This window comes from Stigmatopora nigra, chromosome 21 (assembly GCF_051989575.1).
Source record: "Stigmatopora nigra isolate UIUO_SnigA chromosome 21, RoL_Snig_1.1, whole genome shotgun sequence".
NCBI classification, from domain to species: domain Eukaryota; kingdom Metazoa; phylum Chordata; class Actinopteri; order Syngnathiformes; family Syngnathidae; genus Stigmatopora; species Stigmatopora nigra.
In genome coordinates, this window is record NC_135528.1 from 6785799 (window position 1) to 6800255 (window position 14457).

Below are 14457 nucleotides of genomic sequence, written 5' to 3' on the forward strand. Positions count from 1 at the left end.
GGGCTTTTAATCGAAGCAGCTTTTACCGCCACAGCCGCCGCGGGGCACGGCACGCACGCACGTACACCACCGAGCAAGAATGTGCCGTGGTTACAATATGTTCTTGTGAATATAAAAGATTTCGAAAGCAGTTTTCCTCATCACCGTCCCACCACAAATTGCCCAATTAAAATAGAATTTATCATCATGACTGGCAGAAGAAATAATTATACGACAGATTCCTGTCTTTGGCTTCATTTCACACTGTAATAGTCATATTTGTAAATTGAGTCATTATTTTAGTCACTGTATTGGTCATAAAATGACACAATGAAGACATGAATCCATTCTAGCTTTGCAATGAGAATTGTTTTTATTGATGGGCAATACATAACTAAAACTTAGTCTTGTACTTTTCACCTGCTTATAAAGAAGCTAAACAGATTTCCATGGCAATGCTTGTGTCAAAAATATTTTCTAATAAAAACTAAACATCAGGAATGTTTGAGAAAAAAACATTTTTATAGTTGTCTAGAAGGTATCTTGGACATTTCTCCTCAACTATACATTGTTGTCCAAACATTTACACAGCTGTCCTTAATTGGCTGCCATTTTGTAGAAGTCAATTCCTATCCAGTTCAGTCACTTTTTGTTAGGGGACTCTGAAAGTTCTACATCTTCAAGCCTTTCCGTCTCAAGTCCTTCTTGGCCTCCTTGATCTGTGACTGAAGTTCCTCCGCTGCCTCCTGGCAGTCGTTAAAGGTGGCCACCCGATAGCCCACCGTGAAGATGGAGTAGCAGCCGAACGACACCAGCAGGTAGAGCGGCATGGGCCAGGCCACTTCTCGGTACGGATGCGGCACCTTCAGCTCCAACGGATCGAACGCGACCAGCGCCCAGGCGGCCAGGATCACCGACACCCCGCACAGCCACTCCAGAAGTTTGGTCATGCTGACACCAGGACATGTAAGTAACCTGAAAATATGAACACATTTGTATGGGATTGTACGATTAGCTTTGGTTAGCTTCAGTCTGGCTACGGAACTTGCTGCTCGACAACTAAACAATACCAGTAAAACGTCTCCGCCAAATGTACTCGTCTATATAGGACTAGTAGAATAATAGAAAACTGTCTTATGAATTTAAATAGTTTGCATTTATCTTGATTTTTATAATGATAGCTAAGAGGATGCTTCGAAATATACGTACCCCTGGTTTGGCGTGTGAATATGACGTCAGAAGACAGCGATGCTTCTTGGGTAATGTAGTGGGATATCCACGCAGTTTCAGATTGACGTCACTTTGTTTTCTAAAGCTCAAAGGCATGCATTTTGAAATGTGGACACTTATTGTGGTGATTAGTAGAATGGTTGACAATAATATGCTAATATATTATTTATAAACGTTGTGTGCAATTATGTATTTCATTATATGCATACATTTTCTGTCCCCCACATCCCAACTATACAACATTACTACCATCATTGTGATGCATATTGCCATACACTTTAATGGCATTCATATTTTGTCTCTCACTTTGCATTCATTAGTCAAATATGTATCCATATTTGTTAAAGTATCATTAATTCTTGCCATAAATCACTACTGCTTCTCAATTTGGCACTAATTAGACTACACTTGTACCAAGATGTAAGAAATGCATTTTATATATTTTTTACTCTTTCTATTTACCAGCCTATTTCATTATCTAATATGATTTATGATGTATAAATGCGCTTAATTACAATGAGTGCTCGTTCCATCTGCTTTGAACATGGTTTTAAAAATGAAAAAGCTTTTAGCAAATGGCTTCCTCGCTCGCTTAAACCATTAGCAAAAACAGCAACATTTCCATTAGGGCTCCATCAGCAGCGGCCCAATCAGATCTTAGCCGCGCCTTTGTGGGGGTTAATGGTGGTCCAGGTGCTGGGGTAAGGGGGGCCACGTGTAAACATGGCCGATAGGAAGAAATGATGGCGAGTCCTGGGGGAGCGTGGCACATTATCGTTAGGGTGCTAATGTTTACGGTTCGTCTGCCCTGGTGTTATTAGTGGGGGGGACGGCGGGGCCCCTGAACGTGGCACAGTAGCGCAGCTGGTTACGATCTTCTGTTTTTTCAGCTTGTCGGCAACATTGCTGTCCATTAGCCAAGCATTTATCGTGACTGGAATGGGCTGCCTAATTATACAAATGTGTTGTTTAATAGCTGGAATAACCATTACAAATTGATGGTGATAACCATAATGCAAGATGATGCGAGCTGGGAGATTGGTAGAAATGTCACGTGGATGGTTACTGGGTCATGTATGTTTTTTTGTTAAGGGAAAACATTTGAATTCAAATGAATTTAAAAAAAATGCTATGCTTTGATACAATACAAATCCATATGCGCCCTCGAGTGGTCCTCCAAAAGTATCACTTATTTAAATATTCAAAGTGTGCTTTATTCTTGGTACTTACTGCCCAATATACTTGGAAAATAAAATTCTATTGAATTAAATGAGCGGTTCCAAAACTAGTAAAAGTACTTACCGGCGCCCCCCCCCCCCCTCCACTCATTCCTTTCCATCCCTCAAAAAATATTCCCATATTTCCCCCATCTGTTTATCATTTGCTCCAACGTGGAACGTTATAGAATTGGACCACAGGTGGCCTTTCAACCATGCGTCCCCGTTTACGCCGCCATCCCGTCATCCTCGTCCGGCGTTCCGGCCGACGGAAAAAGACAACCAAAGTGCCAAAAGGAGACGCCCGACGTAAAGACGTCCAAGATGGCGGCCCGGGTGGGCCTGAAAAAAGAAAAGCGCAGAGTTGAAGAAAGAAAACGGACGGAGTGGAGGAGCGATGTGTTGCGGATTAGTTGAGGACTTTGCAGGTGCAGCTTAGACAAGGATTGACCTTTCAATGGTGCATTAAATCCAGCTGTTCCACATTTGATCTCCATCACCGGGCTGACACCTTCTGCCTCCCCTGTGGGGGGGCCGGGACCAGTTTTAGGGTCCATGCGGGACAATAGAAGAAGAAAAAACATTTCAAAGGCCAATTTTCCAGGTTTTCTGGGTGTCACCAGAAAATGCATTCCGTCAAAGTTGCGTGACAAAACCGGGGGTCACTTGCCAGGTGATTCGGACGTCCAATGGGAAATGGAAATGCTTCCTCTGAGAAAACTTTGGCCCAAGGTCAAAGCAAGGTCAAGTGTGACCGTCCGGCCCCCCCTTGGCCAAGACCCACCCACCTGTTATGGACTCTCCCCTGCTTCCCAGGATGGAATAAGCACCCCACTTCCCACCGTCCTCCACGCCGTCCTAATGAATCCCATCAGGCATCCCCCTGACCTTTACGGGACGCCGTTCCGCATTATCTTCCCGCCGCCCTCCCTCCGCCGAGACCACCTCGCCAAAGACGGAGACAATAGTCGACGTCCCTTGCCAACGTCCCTTCTTATCTGTCCTGGGCGTCCTTCCGCGTTGGACAGCGGACGCGTCGACCGTCCCTCCCGTCCTGCGTCCATTTTCATCTGTAAAAAAAATAGGCTATCAGCACTTTGACAAGCCGCCCCTTCCGCCATTTTGGGGAAATTGCAAAAATTGGCTCCATCCATTGGCTCTTATTTTGGGACACTGGACAGATTGCGACCCCCCCTCGTCGCCCCCCGCCTTCCCCAAGCGCTCCTTAACTCTACTTGACCCTAGTTGAAAAGCGAGCCCCCCACCCCCTCAGTTTGGGGGCCTTTCACCCCTTCAATTGTTGAGCATCTGGAAGGTGCAAAGAACACCAGGGTGGCCCGACTTGAAATATGGATCAATGCGCTGGAGATAAAAAAAACTTTGAAAAGGTCATATTGGCGGTATAGTAGGTCACATAGTCAGGAAAATCGTCTAAATGCACCAAAAAATAAAGCACACCAAAAAATATGGCCAACACAAGAAGCTTAAATGACTCGCCCCGCATCTGGAATATTAAGGGGACCACCCGAATCACCTGCTCTGGTCCCGCAAAGGACCAGAAAACTTTTGCGCTTTTCTGGAAACAATAAGTGGCGTTATCCTAGCTTTAAAGAAACACCCGCGTAGCTAAGCCCTCCAAAAGACTTTTAACTTCCTTCCCGATGGAGGATTTTGCAGGATAAGGCGTCCATGTTGACATTCCTTCCACCTTAAACCAATATTTTCTCATTCCATTCTGGCGCTCCACGAAACCCGAGGCCTTTCGCTCTTTTAGCTTAGCTTAGCTTAGCGTAAACCGCCGAGCTCCGAAACGTACGCCAAGAAAAGTAAAGAACGCCACATCCTAGTCAGTCAAACCTCCATCCAGATTAGCCCCAAGCGATAATAATTATAATATAATATAGCACCCTGTGGCGTGGTATATTTTCCAAGCGGATTTATCTTTCAAAATCCAAATAAATCTTCTTATATTGGCCAAAATTGGCTACTTTTTGGCAAAACGCTAAAGTCAAATCCATGCGTCCTTTTGCTGATTTTGTTCATTTTCCCAACATTCCTACGTAATAATAAATAAATCAACAGTTTTTCTTAAATCTAATAACGTCCAGTCTATCTTGACTCCTTAGCATATAAAAATAGCCATTTTTTCTTGAATCTGATTCACTTGCAAAATGAAATAAGAGCGATTTCAAGCAGCCTTTTGATTTTTTTTCAAAGTGGCCTTCAGAAAGAAAGAACACCCTCGTCTTCATTAAAAACGCATGTGATTTTTTTTTTTTTTTTGGTGTATCAAAGCTCATAAACAGCAAATGCTAACGTTTGGGATTTCCATTGGATTTGCATTGAGGAATGCTAAACACCTACACATGTAATGGCTCCTCCATGAAAAGCAGATGGTTCGCAGCCCGTTTGACTTGGCAAGCGTGGAGAAGTGACATTCCACCACTGTTATTATTTCTCTTTTTTGGAACAGGGACAAGTTTTTATGAAAAAGACCATTGTTTAAAACAATAATATGCCAACAGGTGGAGGGAGTCTTGCCCACACAAGCATTGGAAACTTGAATTTCATTATTATATTGACAAACTTTATCTGCTGATAACAATTTTAATCTTTCACATCTAAAAAAATACAATGACAATTTTTATTAATTAAATAAAAATCGAACTTAAGAAAACGAATTATATAACGACTACTAATGCTACAAATAACTAATAAATGGAGGAAAAAAGAAAATGTTTTCATATTAAATGATTAACTACTAATAACTGACAATACAAATACTGTTACAGAAAAGTCAAATACGCTATTATCGTTGGCATTATAATTTTTCATAAGCTTATGTTTATTGTACCATTACTATATTAATAAGTGTCCATTTTTACATACATTGTATATTCCTATTGCGCGGACGCATTTAGAAATATTCCATCATAAATATGTATGCACATTCCATTTCTAAGGTTTTAAATAGCATGTTGCCAAATCTGTAACAATTTATGGAAGTGTTGTTTGTCCGACAAACTATTTCCATCTGTTAGGAGGTGATGCTAGCTCGCTGTTCCTCTGCTGCCCTCTAGCGGACCGGGGTCTTAACGCACCCTCGCTTTTTCTTTGTCAACGTCCGAGTCAGTCATTTTAGTCATTGCAATGTGGCTGTTTTTATAGAGGGAGTTGTTTCATTGGGAATCATTTGGATGACAAAATAACCCCAAAAAGGACTCTGTTTTGAAGTTGTGTTTAAAGGTTGCTGGCTAACATTACAATCAAGCAAGATTTAAAACAATCAAAAGTAGTCGCAAACAACTTTTCATTGACCGTTGGCATCTGTTAAGTGACACGCACACAGCAGACTAATCATGTGTTTAAGTTACAGAACGTAGAAACAGAAGCGTCCAAACTAGTGATTAGCCGCGTCCTGAAGTGTATAATGGCAGCTTTTGCTAGCCGTCTATGGCCTGCTCCTTCCTTTCTACCACTAATTGACCACATTACAACAATAACCTTCCATGTTATTGACGCCTTAAATCTAGGTTTACTTACATAAAGCACGCTAACTGGACACTTTAGGGCACGAAATGCATGAGATGGCGCTGTAGCAAAGTTAGCTTTATAAATACATTGGATTTAATATGTAGCTTAACATAAATAAAATGGCCGCTTAGAACTTGTCTCGGGATTCTTCTCCAGGCTTTTTAAGTCTTTCTTATTGGCTGCCGTCATTTTTAGCAAATAAAAAAGGGGAGGGACTCTATGACATTGCATATCTGTTGCGGTAGAAAGGCCCTAAACGTAGAAGTGGCCAAGATGGCCGTCAGTGGTGGTTCAAATTGGAGCGATGCTGAATGGTCACCCTCCGCACGGGGGTCTGATCGGCCGCCCGATTGGCCACCAGCTCCTGCAGTTGCAAAGCCCCGCCTCCGATGAAACAGAAGGCCGGACACACCGGGCCCGAGCAGTCCACGTGACCTTCCCACAGGGGGCGCAAGGAGTGGGCGTCGTGGAAGGCCACGCGGCCTTTCTCAAAGTCCAGGCAGACGCCCAGTCGGGGGGGCAACGGGTAGGTCAGGCCGGAAGACGGACCCTTGTTGCCGTTGGGGTCCGAGCGTGGCCCGTTGTGCTGGGGCAGGTACAGCTTCCCCATGCCCATGGTCAGGAAGCAGAACGGGGGCGCCGAGTCCACGCCGTCCTCCGCCCCGCTGTCGTGCCCGCTATCCGGGTCGTATCTACCGGGAGGGGGGGGTCCGTCACATTTTGATAATGCCCTCTGTTAACATGTTGATGATCTGGATTGTTGTTTCCAAGTACTCACCGGGGACTGGCCATGTCTTCTGGCAAATGAAACCACTCCTGAAGTTTGGACTCCAGACCAACGCCCACCTGGAAAGACCACACATTTTAAAACCAGAAGATTTCAAGGTTGGAACCCCCTTTACGAACGCCGTACCTTGACCAGATAAGAACCGGGCTCCACCGAGCAGGCCCAGTAGTGTCTCCCCTGGGTGATGGCCACGTCTCCCACCAAGAGGTCGGAGGTCAGGGGACAAGAAGTCAGCGCGTGGTCGGCGGCCCGCAACAGGGAAAGGCCCGGCACGCTACGCGCCGCCCTCTGCTCTTTGCTCACCACCAGGCGGTCGGCGTGAAGACCCCAACGGGAGTCCAAGTAGAAGTTGAGAACTAGAAGGTTGAAGCGGCATAGCAAGTCAAGGGAAAAGTGGGAAGGATGGGGACCAGGAGGCGGGGCCAAACTAGACTTGGACGCTTAGGGGTCTTAGTACAGTGGTTCGTTCCTTGAAGTTCAACTCGACTTTGCTGGCACAAGAAGGGGTTTCCAAATATTCAAATGTTTCAATGAACAGGACGTCATTTGCCTTCAAATCAACTCTTACTTGAGAATTTGTCCAAATCAGAAGTGAGACTAGAAATTCAAGGGACCACCGTCAGAGAAGCAAAAGGTCATTCATCATACGGACCAATCGGGGAGAAGAATTAAAGTACACTACAACAATTGACAGAAGGATCGTATGCCATAGCGGGAAGGGCACAACAAAATAAAACAGCAGCCTCACGAGGAGCCCTCCATTTGGGACAAGTGGGAGGAGGATTGGCGAGCCTCAATCAAGTCTTAAGGATCTGCAAACCTGGTTACCGTAGCGACGCGACTCTTTGGGGTGCAAAAGGTGGGAAAGTGGGAGATGCGAGAAATGGCAGCAAAGATAGCTAGGAAGGGGTTGGCCGTATGGCGGGTGGGAATGGATCCTTACGTTCCACGGGAAGCGTGGAGGTGTGGAGGCGGCGTGGGAAGAGCGCTGAAGAGGATGGCAAGCTGTGAAATGACAATATATCAAACCCGAGTGAGAGACAAACATAGAGAGAAGAAGAAGGAAGTACATGAAGTGGTAAGTGCAAATGGTGGAAAAAAGATGAAGTGGTGAAGAGACAGAGAATGAATTACAAACTGTTGGCCTGCAGCATACTACGTGAGTAATTCACGCAAGATAATTGGAAATAGCAACACGTGTCATCCGCTCACCACATCCATAGAAATCCATTTGTCTGATGTTATGCTAACTCAATAGTCAAATGGGCGTGCTAACCTGGCGCCGGAGGCGTGTGCAGGTACACCTCCTCGCTGTAGTCTCCATAGCCCGCCTTGTTGCGTCCCCTCACCCGCATGACGTAGACGCTGTCCATCTCCAGCCTGTCGATGACGGCGCTGCTGCCGCTCACCTCGTCTAGGCGCTGCCAGCCCCAGCGGGCGGCGGCGGCCAGACCGCCCCGGCCGGCGCCGCCCCGGGAAGCGCCTCCCGGCACCACCCCCCGCCGCCGGTACTCCACGGAGTAGTTCCAGGCGGCGGCCGACTCCGGCGGCAGGCGCCAACTCAGGTAGAGCTGGTCGTAGGCCAGGGAGTGCTGGGTGTCCAGGACTGGGGCCAGAGGAGCTGTTGGGGGGCGGGGTTAACTGCTTTTCTGCTTATTTGAAGTGAACTTGCTCGCTAGACATCCAATGATTGCTCCAAAAGTATCATTCAGCCAATAGTTTGGTTTTATTTAGTCCTCACCTCGAATGAAATTGAGATCGGTCAACTGTTTGAGTTCTTTGGAGACGTCCAACTGGAAGTGCCTGAAGGACGGCTCGGCGGCTAGCGTGAAATGCTGCAGGTTTTCAATGGCCTTGCTGAACCTGGAATGGAAAGTCCTCTTATTTCCAAACATTCCAGACCCTTCAAACTCCCAACTGGAACACTGCCCACGTCTTTCAGCCTCGTTAGATTTCTTATCGGCCCGAGAACTTCACCAAAGCACCCCCGGGGGTACTAGACCGAGGTTTTGAAGTGTTGGCGCACCTGTTGTGAGTCTGGCGAGCGGCCTGAACGAAGCAGGGCTGGTCCGTCTCCTTCAGGAGCTCCTGGGTGAAGGCCAGTAGGCCGGCATGCTCCATCAAGCTCCGCCTCTCGGCCACTTGGGCGGCCAGCGCCTCGCCGCGCTTGTGGCGCGCCGCCTCCAGCGCCTGGGTAAGCGAGGCGTGGCGCTCGGCCAACGCCGCCGTCAGGTCCCTGATGCTCTGGGCCAACTGCTCGCGGGCCGACACGCTGTTCACCTGCGGCGGGAAGAAAACTCGCGAGCGGTTACTCGGCCATTTTCTCATCTTTCTTTCCTTTTTTTTCAGCATTGGAAACTGGCCGCCAAATACAGCTATCGACGTCTGATTATTGGGAGCGCCGAAGTGAGGACCGCGTTCCGTTCCTGACCACGTCACCCGGATTTTAACGTAAGTCGGCCGACTTGGCGTAAAAACATTTTGTACATAAAAAGGGAAATACAGTCATACTTCTACTGATGTATGTTTTAAAGGGAATTTACATATAACGTACACTTCTACTTACAAAATTACCAATTGATTTCCTCAATAGAGGTATGACTGTATATTTGAATACTACAAATTAAGATGCTTTTTTTGACTAACGGTGGATGGAAAACGAGTTCAATGGGTGGCCTATAGTGTGTTTGATACAAAATATAGCAGAATTTGCCTGAGTTTTACTTGAAATTTCAATCTGCATTGTTTTTGATCCGAGTTGAACATGTCACATTTGCATAATCACCTCAGTCTGCGTGATGGCGCTCTCCAGCTGTGTAATCTGAGACAGCACTGTGTCCTGATTGGCCAAAATGTAGTTCATCTCCTTTGTAATCTTCTCCTGCAACCCCCCCAAAAAATAAACAAAACCATCTCCTGATGAGACCACGGATGGCCCAATATTTGCTCATTGTCAAGATGGATAAAAGCGTCCAATGATTGGTCATGCACCTTGAGGGCTTGGTAAGCCTGGGCCACAGGTAGGATTTTATGTCCCGTGTGGACGCGTCGAAGTTTGCAGAGAGGACACAGCAAGCGTTGACAGGACCTGCAGTAGAACTGCAGTTTCTCCTGGTCGTGCTCCGTGCAAGTCAGTACCTGAAGACGGGGAGACGCCATCAGACAAAGGGTGGACGTGGCGTGGGTCAGTTCGTCCGCCGCCGCGCCTGCCTTGGGTCTGAAGTTGAGAGTAGGCAGGATGTGCTCGTGCTGAGCCCGTGGCGTCCCCCACGGGTGGTAGAGCTTGAAGCACTCGTTGCAGAAGTTGGCCCGGCAGTCGCCGCAGCCCTTGCTGGCCTCCAGGGTCTGGGGGGGCTTGCAGAACTGGCACAGCACGGCCACGCTGCCCAGGCTCACCGTGTGCCTGTATCTGGATGGCCGTGCCATTGGAGCTATGTATATGCTGTTTTGCTTTGACTTGCTAGCAGAAGCTAATCAAGTAGCATTTCACGGCCAATCCAGAGGCACAGGGGACATTTTTTGGGGGCACCCACCTCTCCACGATGCGCTCCAAGGTCAGATTCCGCAGGCAGTCGGTCAGGCCTTTCTCCCCCAGTTCCACGTCGCGCCCGCACGGCACGCAGGGGAACTTCATGGAGAGGGGCGGAGCCTCCTTACGCCGCCGCCCCACACCCCCCGGCGAACGGGGCTTGGACGGAGAGGGCGGGTGGGGACCTCCAAGAGGAAAAAGTTCAAAATTAAGTCATCCAATAGAAGAAGAAGAAGAGGAGAGGGCTCACCTGAACGGAGAACCCGGTCGATGGGCCGCTGCTCGGCTTTGGGCGTGGGCCTCCGCGGCTGTCGCGGCGAGCGCGCGTTTGGCGTGGAGGCCGGCGAGTTGGGCTCGGCGGGGAGGTCAGGCGACGGGTAGCCGCTGGCCACCAGGACCTCGCAGACGCACATCAGGCAAACGCTGTGGAGGCACGGCAGCACCACGGGTTGCTTGACCATGTCCTTGCACACTGGGCAATGGAGCTCCTGCTCTAGGCTCTTCATGTTGGACTGCGCAAAAGAAAAGACACAAACACGCTGGCCATTTTATTGGACAGTCCACTTCCGGCAAATGGCGCAGTAAGGTCATTCTTTTCAATAATGCATCAAGGACAGAGATATATGAATCATTGATAAAAAGAGCCGAGCTTTCCATTTGCCCCATCGAGCTTAATATAGACTCACCGCCATGGACAGGTTTGAAAGTCTGAGGTACTACAAGAAATCCGCAAACAGGCCATTTGCAATGCATGGAAATGACACGCTAGCAGAATAAATGGGACCTTATCGAGCCAGCACTGTAACATTACTACATTATCGATCCTCTTAGCGCCTAGCTTATCCCGTGCCAACTATCCAATTAAACCCAACGACCAGTCCTCCCATTTCAGATGGATTCCTCCTACATGTTGACCTCATGGAGGGCAGCCATTCCATCAAATGTTAGCTCCAATTAAAAGACGTAGCCTTTGAATTGATGTAGGACATTTTCAAGGGCAACATCAGGACCAAAATGCACCCATAAGACAGCCCGTCAGTGGCTGACATTGGGAGTTTCAATCAAAAAGTTGACGTCGACGGCATGGGTCAGCACATTTGGATGTTGGCAGGCCGCAGCTAGTCATAAAACCGAGCTGTGTGCACATCACCCCCAATGTCACCGTGCTCTATCTTTCCCGTTGCCGTTAAAATCCATCCGTCGTCCATACTGGAGTGGCATTTTAAAGGGAAGCTAACGGCGCTTGAACGCGTCCTTACCTTCGCCTGCAGGAACCTTGGCGCCATGACGCTTCGCAGACGCACACGCACGTTTGACGCAACGGCTTCACCGAGGGGAGGGGCAAGGAGGAATTGAGGGGGAGGGGCGAGGATATCCCCCATTAGTATTATTTCTACGTATATATTTACTAAAATCTCAACATAAAGGACCGTTAGGTGATCGCAATAGTGGCGTTGCGTTGTATTATTTATTTCAGCCTCTCTTAGCTGTGGTCTGACGCAGCATCCAACCCTGCTGTCGCCATGGCAACCAGCATCCCTCGGAGACGGTGCTTTCTCGACGTGCGGGCTGCAGCCATTTTGCTTTAAAATTGATAAATGGCATCAAATGAAGAGACATTTGCCTTGATATTTTGAATGTAGGAAAACAATCAAATGCAATATTTATATATTTTTCATCCCAAAAAAATACTGCAGCTTTTCTATCATCCTTCATCTATTTTCCCCATTTAAGACAAGTATTGAAAAGGCCCATTTACTCAGAAATTGGCATTAAAATGGTGTATATGGGTTTAAAATAGCCCTAAAATATTGCAGATTTCGCTAAAATAGCTGAAGGGAGTAAATAGAGTGCACGTTTACTCACGCTGATGCGGACCAGTGCGTCCATATTCGACGTGACTGCCTTCAAATCCATCATGTCCATCTTCTAACAGCTTGTTGACAACATTTTCCAATTAAATCTGACGTGAATCTGCCATCACGCTCGCACCGCTTTCCTGGTGACGTTATCCTTGCTATTTTTGCTCGGAGGCTAAATCTTACCCAAAATATGATGCAGGGTGGGCGATCTTGAACGTAAAACGAGCATCCACGGCTAGCCACGCCCACTCATAATCTAGGAACCAATTGCTTATAGACTGATTTATTTCAATTAGGTTTATATTATTGATCCTACTATGTGCTTTATTTTTTACTATCTATTCACATTTTTCACTGTAACTGCGTTTTTCTTTATTCCTAAAAGGAAATTTGTCTTTGGTTGTCATTGCGGGTTTTACCAACAGGTGGAGACAAACACCACCACGAATTTACCCTCAACAAAACAAATGCTACTACGTACTAGTTTACATTAGTGTTTCTATGCGACTGATATCACTAGTTTACATGAAATATAAACGATTTTATAAGTGTTATGTGCTACCTATACATGTTTAACACATATTTAATTGATTTGCTGACCCGGCGGATCAATGAGCGAGTGACCTTTCATTGTGCACATTGCTGAATCACCCTCTGAGCGGACAGTACAAGTCATCAAGATCCTAGCACTCCCCTTTAACCTCCAGTGTAAAGTTTATTTACACCCCATCTGGCGAATCTTGCGATGGCTTTGGCTGACTTTTGCGCACACATGCCAACACACGCCCAGGGCGCTGGAGCAGGGAGGAGTCTGCCTATAAAAACCACCACTGGACTTCGGGACGACTGATTTTTGCATTCCTCGACCCCTCGGAAGGGTAAGAATTTCAACCTTTCTTTCATGATTTTATCGCATAGCCTGCATCTTAAATGCTGTGTAAAATTATTTTGTAACTAGAATTTAAAGTCAGTCTATACAGTGTAATGTAGTATACAAAATAGGAAGAAATTGAACTGCTGTTATGCAGCATTTCTAGACTTGTTTTTCAATAAGTGAAGCATCTTTTTTTGTGTATTTGTCCCTTTTTAAAGTACAAGTGTTAGCATATTATTATTTTATAGGAATGTTCAACACTAAGATGGGAAAAAATCATTTTCCACTCGTTACTACTGTGAGTTGCAGACAGTTTAGTCATCATTGGGCCTGCCTTTTTTTATTCTTGCTTGCTTAACCCTTCACTGGGACGCAGCCCATAATTTGTCATTGCGCGTGTCACTGAATGACAAGACGGAAAATTTGAGTAAAAGGGTGCTTTGAAAAGTCACCACACCCTTGCGATTAGCCAGAGCATGTGAAAGCTTCCAAAGCTTTTGAGCATTAGCACTTATTTTGAAAAGCTATTCTAGGTTTATAGTCCAATGTAAATGCCGGCTAAGCTAAGCCCCAAATTGTTTAAATTTAGCACAACTTGGCTCTTTCTGATTGCATTGTCATGGTCTCAAATTCCAAATGCTTGTGTCCCCTTCCTCAGTAAGAAGCCTAGCCAAAATGCCTTCTCAATTGGAGACCGCCATGGAGTCCCTCATCGTAGTGTTCCACCGCTACGCTTCACGGGATGGCACGCCCGGCACCCTCAGCCGGCGGGAGCTCCGAGAACTGATGGAGAACGAGCTGTCCAACTTTTTAAGGGTGAGTACCTCGCTGTCCAATCGATAAAGTCCTCCAAGGAAGCTACAATTTAGCCCGTTACAATTCCCACTTTGACTGGAGCTGATTAGAACGTTTTCATTTTCAGAGCCAGAAGGACCCTGCTGCTGTGGACAAGATCATGAAGGACCTGGACACCAACAGAGATGGACAAGTAGACTTTGAGGAGTTTGTGTCCCTAGTGGTGGGACTGTCCATTGCGTGCGAGCAATGCTATGCATTACACATGAAGATCAGCAGCAAAAAGTAGAAGAAGCAACCGTGTCCTGAAGATCGCATCAGTCCACAAGGCATTCCATCGGTTTTTAATTGGTTTTTTTTTCCGTCGCAATGTAGCGTGCAATAAAATGTATCCCAAGTCGCAATGGGTAGCGTTTTATTGTGCAAGTGCCAGTACGGACGGAGACACCTTTTAGCTCAAACAAAACGGGTGTCAAAGTACACGAGTGCCGCTCCTTTGTTGATAAAATTTATCATCGTGTTGGGGAATGGGTGGAATGTTACACACTCATACACATACACGCCCTTGCCGTTATAAGTTGTTTTAGGTTTCACATGGTGAGTATAACTGATCATGAGTCCACAAAGTCACTCAGTGTTTTTCCACTCAA

General features: G+C 46.6%; 3 protein-coding genes across 4 annotated transcripts; 1 reads left to right on the forward strand and 2 right to left on the reverse strand.

Moving 5' to 3' along the window:
• Positions 1-326: 326 nt before the first annotated feature.
• On the reverse strand, positions 327-1327 carry dpm3 (dolichyl-phosphate mannosyltransferase subunit 3, regulatory). 2 transcript variants are annotated; one of them, XM_077743623.1, is made up of 2 exons: positions 1189-1327; positions 327-954 (listed from the first exon to the last, which is right to left on the reverse strand). In XM_077743623.1, the coding sequence occupies exon 2, from the start codon at positions 927-929 to the stop codon at positions 651-653; it is 279 nt and encodes a 92-aa protein (XP_077599749.1). In that variant the 5' UTR covers positions 930-954; positions 1189-1327; the 3' UTR covers positions 327-650. The 2 variants fall into 2 exon arrangements, with proteins under 2 accessions (XP_077599749.1, XP_077599751.1); XM_077743625.1 differs by lacking the exon at positions 1189-1327 and adding an exon at positions 1050-1156.
• A 3828-nt stretch (positions 1328-5155) lies between these two features.
• Positions 5156-12375, reverse strand: trim46b (tripartite motif containing 46b). Its single transcript, XM_077743709.1, has 12 exons — positions 12143-12375; positions 10527-10788; positions 10281-10461; positions 9958-10156; positions 9739-9885; positions 9533-9628; positions 8774-9027; positions 8489-8610; positions 8024-8368; positions 6874-7103; positions 6739-6806; positions 5156-6652 (listed from the first exon to the last, which is right to left on the reverse strand). Exons 1-12 carry the CDS (start codon positions 12200-12202, stop codon positions 6241-6243), a joined length of 2376 nt encoding a protein of 791 aa, XP_077599835.1. The 5' UTR covers positions 12203-12375; the 3' UTR covers positions 5156-6240.
• A 459-nt stretch (positions 12376-12834) lies between these two features.
• LOC144214961 (protein S100-A1-like) lies at positions 12835-14211 on the forward strand. Its single transcript, XM_077743707.1, has 3 exons — positions 12835-13016; positions 13671-13828; positions 13935-14211. Exons 2-3 carry the CDS (start codon positions 13688-13690, stop codon positions 14094-14096), a joined length of 303 nt encoding a protein of 100 aa, XP_077599833.1. The 5' UTR covers positions 12835-13016; positions 13671-13687; the 3' UTR covers positions 14097-14211.
• Positions 14212-14457: the final 246 nt, after the last annotated feature.